Here is an 18,037-nt window from a genome sequence, read left to right as displayed (position 1 = left end):
GATTTTGTTAGACATTTATCCAAAACATTCTTCGTTCCGATTCCTATTCATGCCACAACACCTTGTGTTCTCTGGCAAAGCGCTGTTTCCTGAATGTAGGGTGTTTTCTTTCGTTGTATATTAGCAGTCTTGCCCGCTTGTTTGCCAACGAAAATTCTGCCAATCTTTGGCTCTTTGCAGTCTCAAATGGGAAAGTCCTATCAAACCGGAAGAATTTGTCTCTCTCATTAATGGTATTTAGTGATTTTTAATGTTCTGTCCTAGCAAACTCATTAATGTCGCACCTTCTCGAAAAGCTTGACCTGGAACTGTGCCTTGTGTCCGATCGTATGCCTCTGGTCCTGTTCGGAGGAATGGTTGAGGCCTCCTGCCCCGGAGACATTGACCTAACTGGATTGCTTGATGTGCTCAACTCCTATCTGTTTTCTTCCAATTCGGATGTTCTCGTTGAATGTATCGAGATTCTAAACATTTACATCAAGAAGCGTCTGCTTAGTAGAGACGCCAAAGAGGTATGCCTCGGGATTTCTGCTTTTGCATATTTAGGCTACTGAAGAAGAATCGGATCTTTTGAGAACTGCTTGTCGTCGTTTATTGCCACATTGGGACTCAGACGACTCTCGAGTACTGGAAGTGGTTACTACCTATTTTGGCAATATTTTCGGGCTTCGTTTTGCAACAAATCGACTTCCAAAACCGTTTGCTGACTGGGTTTCTTCGGATCTCATTGGAAGGTGCGTACTTGGAAGCCCATATTCCATGACGGAGCCAGTTATCCTCACGAAAGGCTCCATTAGACTAATAGGGGCGCTAATGGTTCATGCACCCCTATCGTGGGTGAGTTTGAGCACACCTGATACTTATCACCGTGCGGTCATACTCCGTACTTTTTATGTTCTGTTGTGCTTCACTTTAATAATATCATTTTTAGTCAGACTATATTTGTTATCAACTTTTTACAAAGCTACAGAGTCATTTCGAAATCTTCAAATTTGCAGAACAGTCTTGTCGTTCTCTGGGTATTTATTATATATTTGTAAATTATGCATTTAAAAGATTCTTGTAATGTATGGCGACTTATCAACTTTGAATGTTTTTCAGATTTTTGAAAGATCTCCATATTTAATGACAAGCCTTCTGCTTTCTTTGGCATGGAACTATTGTGCGGCTGGTGCTGGTGACGTTATCATGGGCATCATACTGCAGTGGTAACTTTCATTTTTTAAATCCAGACCTGTTTATTTTGATACATGGTTCGTTCTTGCTTGGTCAGCATTAAAAGTGTAAGAATAATGTTTTATAATTTGTAGTCAGAAAAGCGTCAATGACTGGCTTGAGCGTGTACTTAATCCGCTGGCCAACTTTCTGATGCACGGTATTCTCCCTTGTTCAGTCGAGAAACAGCTAAGGGGTCTATCTGAAACAGATGTTCACGCGGCTGCTGTGAGTTTTCTCTATTACCTGGTCTTTTACCTTAACATACTTTTCTCGCTGAGTGGTTGAGACTCATTGCCTTGGTAACCATTACGATGTTTGGCTGCTTAATCAGCCTTATCTAGCCATTCCTGTGCGATGTAAAGTCGAACCAGAACGTCATTTCATAAAAAGATCTGCAAATTGTTATCTCCGAAAAGTGCTAATTTTCCTTTGCTCGAAGCAAAGCCTATGTTACTGCTATTTAAATGGTTTTTGTATAAATTCTTAAAAGACGGTAACTGCCACCTCAGTAGAAGTAACCTTCAGCTCACATTTCAAATAGACTGTCTCTGCTCGACACTGCGTCTGCTCCAATAACTGTCTCAATCGACAATGCCAACGGCGATTAACTTTATCCTCTAGTGGCCTTAATTGGATGTTCGTTACAGAAGTTGCGGCTCGATAACTTCATTCTGCACTGCTGCAAGCCCCCTCTTGTGAACCTCCCACTCGGCGACCTTTACCATGAGCTACAGAACTTGCCATCGGCAGAAGACGTCCCTCTTGTGCAGGCTATTGTCCACCAATTAGTCCTCCTATTGGAGATGGCCAGCTCCTGTACAAGCTGCTTCACCGAATATCGCCTCAGAGTGTTCGTGGCTCTTCTTCCTCTCCTCCCTTTCAATGTCGCCGTTCAAATAATCGAGGAAGTAAGTTGGACATGAAACACAAGCGAGGAGACAATTCAAAATCATACTGTCAAGCGATTCATCGTCAAAATTGGTGCGGATTGGCTTAAAATCTTATCTTGACATCTTTTCCCAATACTTCATATGTTACTCAGCTAAACTTGAAACTCGTGCCGGACGAATTTTACCTAATGCAGCTTCATTTCATAGTTTGCCGCATACGTTGGTCTTTTTTGCAATATTAAGGAACACATATTTTAATTAATAACTGATATTTACGCTTATAAGTTCATGCTCACGAAAGTTGAAAAATGTGCTCACTCGCCTTTTTTCTCTTGACTTTTGCAGCATCCTAGCCTCATAGAAGTGGCACTTCAACATGGTAGTGATCGGATCCGGGCAGAGATGTGTAAGGCCCTCGTGGAACTGGTTGTCAGAGCTCCGGTCGCGGAGGCGCCAAAGCCCACCTTTTATCGCCGGGTTTTTGAGGGGGTCACGAGCCTTCTGTTGTCTGCCGACCCCACCGCTCGCAATATGGCGAGTCATGCCTTCTATGGGATGGCTTTGCACGTTCGCAATCGTTGCTCCACCTTTAGTGTCGAGGAGGCTGATGCTTTGGTCATATCTCACTCTTCTGGGGTCATTGGATATCCTTATGTCATGGAGCCAGTTTTTGGTACTACTGCGGTGTCTCATCTGCAAGTTTTGGGTACCAAAGTTCTGGAGTTAATTTTTTGAGCATTCATCTGTAATGCTGCGTTGAGCACCTTTTCTCATTTCCTGTTATGCAGAGTATTTTCACCATATTCTACACTAGGTATGCTTTTCGACCACTTTAGATACTCGGGCAGCGCCTCAAATGTGAATTTTCATTTTCTTTAGGTGACATTTATCATTTCGCGGCTTCTATATGGTCACGATATGCTATGAATCCCGATGTTTCATCTGAAACACATTCATCCGATTTGACGCCTTTTTTGAAAGAATTATTGTCACAACCCATTCTTCCTCCCGGCATGCCATATCAGCGACAAAAGATGCTGGGAATGCTAATCAGTAATATGTTCAAGCTGTCCTTCACTGAGTTTGGTGAGCAGAAAAGTCTCAGGCGCTTCGGCCTCGAACCATGTAAGCTAAGAAACCGTACTTCCACTTCGAATATATGTAATGGAACTATCGGTCGAGACCACTTTGTGGCGTTGAAGTACACCTCAAATGCAAGGAGCTTTACGTTATGACGAAAAACAATCCGTTCTCTTACCTTTGAGAAAAGTGTATACGTAAAGCACAAAAACATCTAGGCGTGACGCTATTACTGTCAAAAAGCCAATCTTGATTCTGTCAAGTTTGGTCATCAGTGCATTTTTTAGCCTCTGAGCCACTTTTTACGTTTTAAGGCACAGCGAAAAATCTACAACAAATTCTGAGCCTCATCATCAAAATTTCTGGCTTCCCTTCTCTCAACGAACGCCATACATGGATGCAGATGATAGCGTCTTTACCGAATGTGAACTCTGAGGTGTTTCCAAGACGACATTCAAGTTCCCTTTACTACTTTGCATATAGTTTTATTTGAATGACTATGGTTAAAATCCTAGTTTTATTTAGTTGCATTGTGCATTCGTTGAACAGATTGGTTCTGATGCCATCGATCACTGTTTAAGCTAGTGCCATCAGATTGTTGAACTTTATCAGTCAGATCTATGACACCTGGTTTACGTAGGGATTTATTATAATCCATCGTGCTCACATTCTGTTAAAACTCGGTTTGGGTGTTTATTCTTTTGGCGCCAGATTCAGGCCATTTTCTTGGAAATCCTCACCACATACTGGCTGCAGACGTCGCCTCCGGAGTGGCTAGCTTTGGAGGTGCGTTCTGACCTGCTTAGACTTGCCGAAACTTGGTCCGATATTCACCTGCCTGAGGTATACTCTGCGGGTGCGACGCTCTTCCAGTGGATGCTCACCTCGTAGGCCTCTCCGCATGCATGCACATGGTTACACAAGGTGCTCGAATGGATTAACTTTTTGTTTGCTTCGTTGTAGTGTTACCGACCTAAATGCCGCCAATCGATTGGCCTCAGACCTGTTGGCAAACATTTTGGATCTGTGCAGGAGTGTGACTGCTTTGGAGGAGGTTTCGTTTGAGACGGTGACTAGTCGAGTAGTGCAGCGAATCTTGGATAAACCGAGCTACGGTAAGTGTGTTCTTTCCCCTAACGTCATTCTCGCTGCATATCAAGTACGCTTATAGGGCGTTTTAGATCTCATGGTGCTGGTAGAACTTTTCACTCTCTGTATACGCCCTAGAGTAGTTTGATTCTGTCTCTGGCCTGCTTCTGAAGACATACATAATGAAACGAAGTTATATTTTAGTTTTCCAAGCATTTGACGGGAAGTTAGCGTACCATATCTAGGTATTTTATGGCAACCATGGCGAAGTTCTATTTCATCAAACAGGTCGGAAATCGAATGGTTCTATTGCCCGTAGCCCGATTTCTCCTGCTTATGCTTCGGGTGAAGTCATGATTGTTTTTTTTTTAATTAAGTCTTAAGTTTTGGTAGCTGGTTATGTTTCCCTGGCGACGCATATTATATTTTAAAGCACTAACCTTTTGCAAGTGATACACTTTAAAAACTAATGCTTCTACTTTTTAAAAAGAATACCACCATTTACTTGTTGCATTTTATTTCGACAGGGATTCATTATCAATACTTGTCCCTGCAGGTTTTTTGACAGCTATTGACGGTGTTTTCTCCTGGTGCGGTAAAAGACCTGGTACCAGGGCTCAATTCCCGCAATCCATACTTGAGAATCCTCAAGACCTGACCGCTTCAGATCGTTTGGGTGACCTTCTCAGTCCTCAATTGGCTGAGTACTGCCTCCACCTCTCTAGCATATGTCTCGCAATGATTGGGTGTCCATGCTCGCATTCTTTCTTTGAGGAGCCCAGTCTCTCCCATTTGATTGCGGGCTGTAGGTTTTTTGCTTCCTACTCCTTCATTATCCAACTTTTTATCCCTACCCCACCTCTGGCCTCGATTTCAGGTGAAACATCTTCCTTTGAAGCCCTTGGCCGAGCCGTCACTGGCCTTGCACTTCAAGCTCAGAAGAAAACGGCATTTTTCGACGATTCAGAAGGGTACTCTGAAATCATGGCTAACCTATTTTCCGAATTTATAGCTTCATGGATTCTACCGATCTGCCAATCGAGCTTTCTCCCGAGTATCAACACATCCTTTTGTGGGATTGGACTATTTTAAAGGTTTTACCAAAAATTTTTTGGTAATGTTTTTCTCGTTATAGGTGACCTCAAGCATCCTCGTTAAGTGGGTTTGCTTTCGTGTCTCGTTGGCTCTTCTTCGCGACGAACCACTCGATGAGATATCACAGCAATATTTATTATTGATAGGCAAACAGTTGATTTACATTCTCATGACATGTCGTCACAAGGTGAGGTCTAACCTTCATAAAGTCGCCGTAAAATGTATGTAATTTGGGAAGTCTTGCTTATTTGCTTTTTTTCATGTGTATGCATTCTCTCGCAAGGGCATAGTTGAAGCCGTACACCAAAGCCTACGGGATTATCTCACAATCTCAGAATACGTGAACCAGCGAGCTACACTGAAACGGCCTTTACTTGCACGTGAGCTTGGTAAAAAACTGATACGACCGGATCAGGTGATTGGGGTCTGCATGCTAGCTGTCAAGGAAGGCAAGTTTTCAGTAACTCGACGTGCAGCTGGACTGTGGCCAGCCGCCAAGGCGGCTCTCATGGCCGAGTTGCTTGTCTCCCCGTCTGACCAGGTACAACTCTATTCCACACCTCTCCTTTGAGCCAGTTAAGACAGATACTTATTTTCCACTGGCACAGCTCCTTCTCCAGCGATGGCTGTGTACCATGTTTGAGCTCGGCAGCACACCAAGGGACACTGCGGAGTCAATGAATCCCACAAAACACGACCCACCGCAGGCATTGGCGTTGCACCTCATAAAGGGCGTCATCGAGGACGCCCGATTGGGGCCTGTGGCTTTTGCCTCACCCCCACCTCCTGGCAGTGACGATTGGTTCACAGCTATCGTCTGCCGACTGGCCCTGCCCAACTTCACAGCCGAAGAATGGACCATTGCCAACGCCTCCCTTCAGCTGTTTGGTAAGCCCCTTTTCACCATCTCCCTACTTTGGTTCGATACGTAAAACATGTGATAGCAGATTGAGCAATCTGTAGTTTGAGTCCTAGAATGGTAAGGCGCTTGATAAGCGAGAAAATAGTGTGGGAGGCTGATGTACCATCCCTAATAATTTGTTCTACCCCATATACGTTCTGTTCGTGAGACTGGGTCGAATAAAGGTGCTTGCCTTATTTTACAAATGCAGTCGTGATCAATACTAACTGGTTATCAGTTTAAACCGGCTGCATCTATACCAAGCAATGCCAGTTTTTACAAATCTCCTAGCCATATTGCAGTACTTTGGCCACTTTCTTGTGTGTAAATGCAGATTCTTGAGCTATTAACCGAAGAACCTGCATTTGGTGCTGCTGTCTTTACGGGGTTGCGTAATCATGTTGGAAATGTCATGAAGAATTTTCAGTGACTTTGGTCTATCTCAGCAGTTCTTTGTTGTTTGAATATATTAACACTTTAAAGAGGATAACAGTCTACGAAAACTTCTGTGCAGTTGTACTTACTTAAACCTTGTTCTATAGAGGTCGGTCTGCAAGATTGGTTTACTAATTAGGTATTCCCCGTTATATTTGTTAGTCTGCATTACTGCCATTTCAGGAGCGTTAGTGAAACGTCTAGTCGGTCCGCTGCACTCACGGCCGGCAACGACAGTGGCGGAGGTGTTTGGTCGCTATCCTTCTTTGTTCAAAGCCTTTCTGAACACTTTTTCCGTGGATCTCACTGGCAAGAGGCTGGCCCGCAGCGCCGCAGTCCCCCTTCTCAGTCTCCTTTCACGCCTTAGCCCTTCTCCTAATGCGGCTTTTCCGTACGCAATCTCCCTTTTCGTGCATTGTATTGTCGTTCATCATAAAATTATTGAAGGCTTCTCAGCCTCACTTTAGATATTTAGCATGACAACTTTTGTGCATTTGAACAATTTGTGGCAGATGTTACAGGGAACTAAATGAAATAGTTTGACATCCTAATTCATCTTAACTTGGTGGCATTGCTTTTTCCAACTATCTAGTGAAGGGAGTAAAAGGGAAATGCGCGACTGCTTACGGCAGTATTTGTCGCACCGAGTGGCGAAGATCCGCCACCTGGCTGGCAAGGCGTTCGTCGCCTTTTTCACGCCTGCCGCCACACCCTATGCGGACGCCGCCCTCCTTGCTGTTCCGGGAGGACTCGGGTGCATCTTCCAAACAGCCTGTAGTGTGGATGACCTCTTGTGCCGCACCTGTGTGAGCAACGTCGTCAGTGGTCAACTTTTTGCTCTCGAGGCCTGGCTTCGAGGCGCGTCCACCAGTGACGAAGCCTCCGAACGTGCAAAGTGCGTCAGCCCTGGTTATTTTGTATTGATAGATGTTTGAATTCAACATTTCTCATTACCAAGGGGAACCACTCAAGACCACATCATAACCATTGCTTTTTAAAATAAATTAGTCGCATTGGATCTGCGCTTTACTAAACTCCGAAATTGAGGCGTAAGTCTTCGTCACAATTCTTTTAGTATGGGTTTATTGAGCATTGTTAGTTATAGATTGTCACTGATCCAACAACTAAAGGGTGCTCAGGTGGCACCGGTAAGCCTGTTTCTGTATTGGATTATAAGGGATTTTGTGACTGATGGTAAGGTAGCTTCCTTATACTGACAAGTTCTTGTTTACTCTCTGATGCCGTTGCTCAGCAACCATGAGATGTGGTTGCTTTCATTTACATTTTTTCAAGTATCAAAGGTTTTTATAGTGTAGCGTAGCTATAGAAATGCGTATCGATGGTTGATAATTAAATTATTCTCTGTTGCTCTATGCTCTATGATCTCTTTTCACCCTATCAGTTGATCGAAAGTGATCTCGAACTTTAAAATCAACGCAGGAAATACGCTTTATGAGTTGTCTTGTCACAATTAGACCTTTTACGCCAAATTCCCATCGTAAAAGTTGTTACTTTACATTGTGAAAATTTAATGAAGTGACCAATGTCGATAAGGTACAAGTGCTTGAGATTTGGGTTAGTTTTCGCAAAAATGTAAGCAATGACATATGGGTTGCCGTTAGGTTTAAGTATTATCAATGAGGAAACGGTTTACCTTTGGAGGTTAAATAAACTCTTGTCCAATGTTTTTTTGTTATCTGTCTGGGCAGTGATGGATACAATCACACATCTGCGTATGTCTAGTTGCTAAAGCAAATCAATTGGGATCGCATTGCATTCGACGCTACTTTGTGTAGATTTAGTCATTTGTTTGCGCTCTAAGCTGTTCTAGGCTTAAAATACTTTGATCTGTTAGGCTATGGGCAGGTACGACATTGGCATTTTAATTTACTAGAATAATAATTGTTTTTCTCTGGTTTTTTTTTCTTCAGATGCATTAACTGGGTCGGTGCAATAAAGTACATCAACAAATGGACCCGTCCTGGGTCAGAACACTGGTACTTAGCAGCGCAAATGGCGAGAATGTTGCGCTACGTTTTCATGTACATTCCTACCATGGAAAAGTCTCATTTTCACGCGGAATTCCATTATCTCTGTACTGGCAATCAGTGGAGAGATTGCTCAGGTGATTTGCTTTATCAGGTATTACTTCTTTGGTGTATGCTCTCACAAGCTAATACGTTCAACTCCTTAGTAATGGTCTTTTATCTCTTCTACTTTCCTCGTAGTCTCTCTTTCCCGCATTTCACTCGGCCTTTTACGATCTCTACCGCACAATTGACAATTTTAAACGCCTACCTCTGGAATCGCATACCATATTTTCCATGCGTCCGAACAACTGCATGGATGAAAAACTATTAGTTCACCTCCTGGCGAACATTAAATGCGGGATTCCTCCTGGTCTTGATGAAATTGTCTCTGGAAAGGCTCTCTCCTTCACCCTTCTGCGCCTTGCGTTAGATGACTGCATGATAGTTCGCAAGAGCGAAGACTTGGTCATTGGCTGCCTCAAAAAGCTGACTACTTGGCCTCTCACTGAGACACAGGAACTTTTGCTCCTTCCGGGCATTCTTCTGGCTATCGCTTCTCCGATAACCCATCTCGATGATGCGCAGGCACGCTCGTAAGTTGTGCCGCCTCATTTGGAGAATCAACAAGAATCCTTTGCATTTTCGTTTCGGTCCTTATTCGTAACTTTTTGTTTAATATAAATTCTAACATGTAATTTCACTAGATAAGTCAGTTTGTTTACGGCCTTAGTAATGATCCCAGTAAATTTTCAAGGCAGCTTTCTGGGAACATTATTTTCTTAACCCAGTTCCCTTCTATACAGTTTCTTATTAAAAATTTCGAAAGTACACTGCTTTTTGTTTGTTTGTTTTAGCAAATATACCGCCTGGTGGGTGGAGCACTTAGACCTTTGTCTTTCCGCAGCGCCGACGAATGACTATTCCAGATTGAAGGCTTCACGGGCTCTTCTCGTGTGGTTCGATTCCAGTAATCGGGCTCCTGTTGATGATTTTTCTGACTCCCAATTAGCTAGGTTGGGCCTTTGTATTTCTTCCCCTTGCAACATGATCTAATTTCTCCCCTGAGTTAACGGCAGTTGCTGTTTGGTTTACCTATTTCTTCTTTGCTAATTTAGTATTATGCGTTTACTATTTTGCGGACTTTTCGATGAGTCCGCTGGTGTGCGCGAAGTGATGGGTCGAGCAGTTGCTCGTATCTTTGGCCTCCACCATCCTGTCTGTCCGTTACGCGGAGCTAACCTCCTCCTCTCCGGCCTTCCATCATTCCTTCCAAGACCCGTCGATTGGTTAGTTGAGTCTCTCCAGTCCCAACTTGACGCAATCGTCGGCCGAGCTGAAACTCTGCACAAGTATCGTGCAATGTATGTGGGAGCACCTTTCCACTGTTTGTTTTCGTTTACTATAGCTTTCTCATCGTGCCGCTCAGTTCCTTTCAAGCCCATTTCACTGCTTTACCTAAAGGTGCATACAAATGGATATTTTGCGTTTTAGAAATGTTTGCTATGAACCGAATGAAGTTAACCCGTACTTTGATGTTCAACTCGTACTTAACCTTCTATTTTCGGCTTTGAGGCACCACAATGTGAACACAACGGTAATATATCTTATTGTATTATTCTGTCTGCTTGGTAGTCAGTTGCTCACTGCACTACTCCACCTGCCTCTTTCGTGATTTTAGCATAGGCGATTTTCCATTTTGTGCCGACTAGAGTTATTCGATTAAATCCGGACCAGTTGTTTCTAACTAGTTACTTTTGTATTTGTCCTAATATTTCCCAATGGATTTTTTATTTTCGTATAATGTTAATTTATATGTAATGCAATTTATCTCTACTCTAAATTGGTGATCGCCAGCTATTCCTACACTTATTTGGCATTAATGTTCTAGGTACTCCTGGAAAAGGTCTCGTCAACGCTTGAGAACCTCCGCAAGTACATCACAGACGAAGGCAACCTGCGTTCTTCAGTCCTCATTTTTATCTCAGCCAGCCTTTACCAGGCCTCACTAGCCAAACACCTAGCCCTCTTACCAACGTTGGTTTGACGTGCTCCATATTGCCTATTGGATTCTCCTGCAGTCTTATATCAAGGGCCCGATAATACTATCATTAAAGTGTGTAATATTTAAAAAATTGTGCAAGAATTACTTCATCCTTTGTTTTTCATCTCATGTCACACATCTTGGCTTCCCATTTTGGGCTCTACTTTTTTTTTAATTATAAGAACGAAATATGCAGTGGCTTGTTCCAGCATCCGAGGCGGAGTCTAAAGCTTTGTCGGAATCGCATCATTGATACTGATTATCCTCTTCACGTGAGATGATTGTATTCTTATGGATCATCATGGCGTTGAATGTGCAATTTTTGGAGCAAACTAGAACCTATCTCTAACAAACTAGCCGAAATGGGATTGGGAGTGTTTTGGCCTGGTTCGCAGTGTTGGCAACTTTCCTCAGTACATAAAATCATCTGGAGGTACTCGATTGACGTTTGGGCGTTCATGTTTGTCTACAAGTGGGGAAATGGCAGTGGGGTCGGTTGCGTGGCTGCTCTCTTTAAAGCGTGCTTCTCGACAGATTCATTTGTGTAAATGTATTGGGATTCTGCTTCATCGAGCGCACAGTATTTGGATTTCGTTTACGTGGCTGTAGAATTATGCAGTGATGGTCGGTGTTCAAGGCCAGGCTTGTGCTTTGTAGTTCATCGTAGGTGCCAAAAACGGACTTATGTATGGGCGAATAAGACATTTCCTATCTGCTTATTTTATAGCCAGAAGCCCAACTTGTTTAAGCATGTCCCTCCGTGTCCTCGTTGGAAAATACGAAACTCAAGCGCGCGTCACGTGGGAATCGCGGTTCCCGGACCAATCGATAAGAGGCGTCTCCCGCGTATTTTGCAAATCCACGTCGCCTCAATGTTCCTACTTTCTTAGGACAAAATTCCACTTTTTTAGTTGCAATACCGTTTGCATGTGGATAGTCTTACTAATCAGTGTGCCAGGAATGCAGGTTTGTTAATGCCATCCACGGCGAATAATAATAACCATAAGCCCACCAGAAGGGATAGGAAGAAAATTGACTCACGAGAACCTCAGATTAATACTCAGGGAAAGCCTGACATTTCCTATCTCCCCAGTCCATCCACTCGATCTTTCAGTTTCTTTGCTTCAAATGGAAAAGAAAATAGCTTTGAAACTAACTCCTGTCCCATCATTGATGATCGCTCAAACTCTGCATCACCTACAAGAAGGCAACCTCATCCATCTGGAATGAACAGTTTTAGAGGTTTCGGACAAACAGCAGGTAATGAGGAGCGCATTCTTGAATGGCCCCCACCCGAACCACGTCCAATCTTTATCCGCCCAATTACCCCCCAGTTTGGAGTGATGTTTGGTGGTCTGCCACGGCTTCCACTAAATCAAGATGTCTGGTTTTTCGGTCCCACAGCCAATATACAGCAGTTAATTTTCGAGAGTGGACCTGATATGCTAGAGCTAGATGACGATAACTTAAATGAAGAAACATCCCCTCAATTGTCACGAGATGAAGGCGCTGGATTGCACAGAACTACAAGCGACTCATCATTAAACACCGATCCCCGAACTCTTGAAACAGACGGAGAAGTCCGAGAGGCAAGTCCGAGAGTTGATAATATAGGTGAGCTTACTCGTTTGTTGATGGCGTCGGCCATCGAACCTCAGACTTCAGAGGCCCAGATGCCCGCCGAGTCGGGTCAGTCTCTAGAAGAAGTCTACATGGAACTGGCCCCAGGAATATCGGTTACGCCATCAAACGAAGATGTGCACAGCACCATTCGAGTTCAGCAAGCCAATTTAGAACCGCCTCCACGACCAATATTCTTTGTAATTGTGGATACTAATGAAGGTGGACCCGCTGATGATGAGCAACAAGCCACACAGTTTCATTTCGCGCTGATGCAACTCTTGGCGCAATTGGAATCCACATCAGACGAAGAACTTCCTTTGGAACGATAGAATTCGTTACGTTGTTTTATTTCCGTTGTCAATGTTTAAAATAAATTTATTTTGTTTTATTCCATTATAAATTGACCGCGTGTCCACATTTGATCTAGGCCTGTTGCTTGATGCTGTTGGCAGTTCAAAGCTGCCCGTTAATTATGAGTCTCCTCAGCCTGCTTGTCCTTTGTCTTGGCCCTAAAGTAGAACTAAGCAAATGACACCCACTGGGCAAAAGGAACTTTTGAAAGTCAAGATTAGGATTTTGTGACGAAAATAACCACTGGTGATTATTATGCTACGATCCAATAGTTTGACTATACGTTGCGCTATAGCCAAAAAATCTTCTGGGTACCGTGCTCCTTGGAAATCGTCATATTTCAATCCTACCATGATTTTTCTCAAACGTTCGCGCACAAGCTTTTTACAAAAATGTATACAAAAGCCTAGTTTGTTGGAATTTATGCATTTGCACAAGGCGGGTGCGTACAAGTGTCCGGAGCCCAGTTGACCTTTTTTTGCTTCATTTTGAGGCTTTCTTAGAGTATAAGCCATTAATAACAGTCTCGAACTGAGGAGCCGCTGAGTACCTCCGATTTCGAGATACGTTATCACAACCATCTTCCCTGCTGTAAAGTCGAAAATAGCAGTGCTACCTTGACACACTTCATGTTATCCAAAAAAGTGGTAGTTAATTAGTCCAGGACTCGACCTTTGGCCCCAGTTTTGATCTCCGTTTGGATTTAGAAATATGTTTGTAATCAAACGAAGATTACGTGCCATATTACCGAGTGAACATGAAACCACTATGGGTGCATTCACGCAAGTGTACTCGTATTTAAGGAACTGTTCCATTCTAAATTAAGCTCGTGAAGCCTGAAGACAGTATCCGCAACAATAAGATTTTAATCTCCATTTTAGATCCCTGTCGAGGCCATACCAACGCTGGAGTGGCCCATCTGACGATAACCCTTTCCACCAAAACAAACAACACTTTGGCGTACATAAACGCATCAAAACAACACCACTGAGAAAGCTTACAACACCGAAATACTCGTATGAACGACGTTACTGAGGCTAGACTTAAAAAGGGAACAATAGACTCCATTATATATACACACAAACACTCGGTAACATTCACAGGGCGGAGTATAAGCTTTCAGGCAACATTATGGCGTTTAGTCTGTCGCAGCTTGAAGATGTCAAGAACTCCTGAGGTGACATTCGAGCCACCGCTGCTACCACCAGCCTCGGCATCGTCGTTGAAAGCCGAGTCATTTTCGTCCTCCTCTTCTGGCTCCGCCTCATCCTCAGAGTCCCCAAAGGCGTTAGTGGTTGCTGTGGCGGAGCGCTTCCTCCCTGCCACCACATTATCTTGCTGTTGTAGCTGCTTGCGTCGACGTACTGCCGCTGCCAAAAATACTTGCTGTGGTGCCGCGTTGGACATCTCGATGGAAATTGCAGTACCCGCATCAATGTTGGTCATCGCCAAGTCTTCCGATTCTGCCATCACCTGTGTGATGTAGTCTAGAGGGCAGTGGAAAGGCGGAGGAAGGAGATTAGTCGGACTTGAACGGCACCGAACACCACATTTTGCGTAGTACCGCTAGATTACCAACTCAAAGGGTAGTTTTGAAACGAATAAATCAAATGTTCAGTTTAAGACAGCTTCGATAAGCGTCTTGTGTCCAAAGCATTACAACATCCAGCCAGTTCTTATTAATCAATATTTCCAGACCGAAATACAAAAAACTATCTAACTGGTTGAATTATATTAGGAACAAGGTGTATAATGTATGGATGCATTTAGCTGGCAGTTCTTGGTTTAAAACAAGCGACGATTGTATAAGTAACGTTAACCATAAATATAACGTTTCAAATTGAAAAATAAGTCCTGGATATTAAAAATGTTGGCCCCAAGCTTAAATACCCTTCTCGAATAAATATTCATAGTGATCACACCATAGAACAAACTAGAATAAGCACCTCTGCATACAAATTTGGTGTAAATAGAACAATAACTATAAAAATTATATAAACTGCAGTCAAAATAGGGAGTGAGTCACGCTGGGAAACCGATAAAAAGGTCTCAAATGAGAAAAAAGACCCACCCTCGGGTATATCAAGATTGAGGAAGTGTTCTAGGAACTTATCCACCTGCACAAAGGGCCCGTGAAAGCACTCGGGAGGGGGCAGCATGTGGATGAGAGCGGAGGCAGCAGGGGGTGGAGGAAACTCGCCACCAGCAACAGGGTGGCTGCCAGTACGCGGGTAAGCCTTTGGTTTAAAGGGCAGCATTTGCGCAAAGTCAGGCTGTGGGAATGTGGGCTGCTTTGTGCCGCCGCTAGACAGGATGCTTGATCCGTCGCCCGCGTCAGCAAGCGGCAGGGCCGACTGATTCGAACCGCTACCGCCGATGCCACCCTGTGCATCCTCACCTGGAGCACCTGAACCCACCGAATGCAAGAAGGCGCCCCCTGCACCGGTCACATTAAGCTTTGCCAACTCCTACAATGACAATGCGCGATATCAGTGATCGAACATCAAACTTATTTCGGTTATCAAAAAAAGACAGAGTCGGGTAGAATTTAAAGATTAGCACAAAGCGGAGAACGGGGTATGGCTCACCCGATATCCAAGTGACCTCAGTTCCGATTCAGAGCAGGGAAAGAGGTCTAGAAAACGATAACGATCAATCAAAAGAGCTGTTTCGCGCCCTTGAAATTCCTTCACATTCTCGATTGCTTTGAGTCGACGTTTCTCAATTTTCTGAACGCTGGCAAGGTCACCAACCTAAGCGTGAAGGATATGAAATAAAACGCTGTGTCGACTTCAAAGAATCCAACAAACAGAAAATCCAAATCAAAGCTCGTTAACCCAGAAGCGTCTCTTGGGGCGGAGAAAATCATAAAAACAAGTAAAAATCACCTGAAGTTCGAACTGCAAGAATCGAGCCCAGATAGATCGAGCACGTTCGGCGGGGATCTCATCGGTCCCCAGAGCGCGTTCAAAAAGCACTCGAGTGTTGTTATCCTCGTTGAGATGAGACATATACTCAACATAGCACAGCACGAAATCGGAGTTGCCTGCGAAGCGCTTCATGCCCAGTCCAAATATCTTCTGTCCAATTGTTTTATCCTGCAGTAAATAAATGCACCTCTTGGTCATGCTATACAGAGATGAGAGTGGATTTACCAGTTATGACGCAAACGTCATTAAATAGTAATTATTTTGTCATTATCTAAATCCACGGATTGGCACTGATCAAGATTTAAAAAAAGGTCAACAAATGGTAAGGTAACGGCAGCCTTTGAGACGCTAATTGAACCTATTTCATCATCTGGAATGACCCACAGCCAGCGGACAAATGCGTTAGTATGCAAGAAGTGTAGACAGCAGAGTTAAGGGGGGAATATCTACTAGAAGCAAAAAAATGTATACCTTACTACAAAAGTACTCCATCAGAGCCGCACTCACGAAGACCTGATAACCAACACGGGGATCGTCACGAGCCAACTTGAAGACCAGGCGCGCTGACAGAATGCCCTCACAGCGACGTGCAAACCGCATGTACTGAATGTACGGCTAGATTCGGTGGGTAATAAAGGGAATAATGCACAATAGTATAATTAAAATGCAACTTAAAGGTAGCGGGAAACAAACCAGAGTTGGATCGACGTTATCCATGGAGATGAGTTTCTTGTAAATGCTGTGAACTTTGGCATATTTGCACCTACCCTCCTCGTAATCCGCATAGGCGAAATAAAGCATAATGTTATTTTTTAGCAAATTAATACCCCTTTCGTACATTGCCGCCGTATCGTCGGCGAATTGCGAAGCCATCGCTTGGTCCTGTTAAGCCAAGAAGAAAAGGACAGGTTTCAATTCACGGCGAGTAGATTTAACTAACTGCAAAGATAGTACCTATGCTGTGCAATAAAAGTAATACAGTACAATAATAGTTCAAATTTAGGATAAAACTTACCCCTTTTCCAGTGAGAAGTTTACTAGCTTGCTCTAGATAGCTAGCAGCTTCGTACCAGATATCAGGATGATGCCCCAAGCAGAGGAGACACTGCTCGTAGGCAAACATGACTGTTAAGGAAAGAAACGTTCAATAATAAAGGCATGGAAGTTTTCAAAATAAACGATGGAGGGAGGACTCACCTCGTTTAGTGATCGTGGTGATGTCTTCAGTTTTTAAAGGATTATCTTTTTCCCATTGAATGTACTTCTTCCAGAGCTCCACCTGTTTGACTTCAAGTGGTGTTACTTGAGGTGGTACTGAGGGAATGTTTCTTGACAGGCCTTTCGTCATGATCTCGTACTCCTTAGTAACGTTGCGCGCGTTCATGTAGTCACGGCTGCGTTCTTCAGTTAGTTTCTTTGCGATGTGTGGATTGATTGAATCTTCGTACATGCAGTAATCCCGCCAGACCGTCTCAATGCCCAGCATTGGAGTGACGATTGCCCTCTGGTAGACTCTTCGGGTAGCTGTTATCTTTTGACTCTCCGCATACGAGCCCTGCACTTGGCTGTAAAAGTGATTCAGCAGAGTAGAACATTAAGTTCGACTAGGCGATACCTTGATAAACACTTACGTAGATCGCAAAAATGCAATATAGTCAGCCCATATAGAGTAAGAATTCAAATCAAGACCCATTTTGTCCAAGGTAAAGTCATAAGCTTGGGCCATTTTCTCCCTAAGGTATTTGGAGACAAAATTTAATAAAAGACCTACTTGAAATTCGGGTGTTTGCCTTTTGTATCCTTAATATACTGTAAGTAAAGCTTCCACAAATCTATGTTCAAAATCTTAACAAGGCACTTTTGAAAAAGTTTCTCCACACGATCATAATTCTTTGCCTTCATCTGAAAATTTCAAAACTCAAAATGAGGCAAGGCCCCGAGCAAAGAAATACGATATTTCACAATATTCCTAACAAAATATCAGTTACAGAGGCAATACCTCGATGATAAAGTGGAAAATCCCAACACAAGAACCAGATGCCTTAGCCACAAATACACAACTAATTAGGTCAAAATAAAACTTAATAAAATTTCTAGGGACAATATACCTCTTGCTGGATGTATATTTTCCAATATTGACCCGCTGTAGGAAATTGGGCAATAATCCTCTCGAATGATTCGCGCGCATCTTCAATTTTTCTCGACTGGGCATCACGTAAAATAACACTCCACGCCTCAATGTCCCACACGTTGCCTTTTATTCTTTCCTCTGCACGCTGAAGCTTATCAACTTTAAGGGTGCGCCGTTGAGCGAACGGCATACTAAGCATGACGAGGGGTGGAAACACACAGGT

The 18,037-nt window shown here is 43.4% G+C and overlaps 2 protein-coding genes across 2 annotated transcripts; one reads left to right on the top strand and one right to left on the bottom strand. All coding sequences in view use genetic code 11, as the record gives it.

Moving 5' to 3' along the window:
- Positions 1-275: 275 nt before the first annotated feature.
- On the top strand, positions 276-12,731 carry EGR_02409 (hypothetical protein; the record flags this gene model as incomplete). The annotated part of the gene is made up of 24 exons (XM_024491658.1): positions 276-512; positions 547-734; positions 1,311-1,443; positions 1,866-2,126; positions 2,454-2,814; positions 2,988-3,233; positions 3,503-3,624; positions 3,900-4,075; positions 4,152-4,303; positions 4,834-5,082; positions 5,155-5,248; positions 5,290-5,371; positions 5,413-5,559; positions 5,656-5,913; positions 5,981-6,260; positions 6,892-7,099; positions 7,301-7,603; positions 8,640-8,850; positions 8,937-9,331; positions 9,593-9,751; positions 9,854-10,099; positions 10,230-10,332; positions 10,627-10,772; positions 11,894-12,731. 24 exons carry the CDS (start codon positions 276-278, stop codon positions 12,729-12,731), a joined length of 5,595 nt encoding a protein of 1,864 aa, XP_024353809.1.
- A 1,141-nt stretch (positions 12,732-13,872) lies between these two features.
- EGR_02408 (Cleavage stimulation factor subunit 3) lies at positions 13,873-18,004 on the bottom strand (the record flags this gene model as incomplete). Its single annotated transcript, XM_024491657.1, has 11 exons — positions 13,873-14,240; positions 14,825-15,221; positions 15,342-15,506; positions 15,642-15,851; positions 16,155-16,298; positions 16,377-16,565; positions 16,699-16,808; positions 16,881-17,248; positions 17,315-17,416; positions 17,455-17,585; positions 17,792-18,004. The coding sequence occupies 11 exons, from the start codon at positions 18,002-18,004 to the stop codon at positions 13,873-13,875; spliced, it is 2,397 nt and encodes a 798-aa protein (XP_024353808.1).
- Between the last annotated feature and the right edge of the window lie 33 nt (positions 18,005-18,037).

This window comes from Echinococcus granulosus (genome assembly GCF_000524195.1).
Source record: "Echinococcus granulosus chromosome Unknown EG_S00011, whole genome shotgun sequence".
Classification (NCBI taxonomy): Eukaryota; Metazoa; Platyhelminthes; class Cestoda; order Cyclophyllidea; family Taeniidae; genus Echinococcus; species Echinococcus granulosus.
This window is presented reverse-complemented; position numbering and strand designations above follow the sequence as displayed.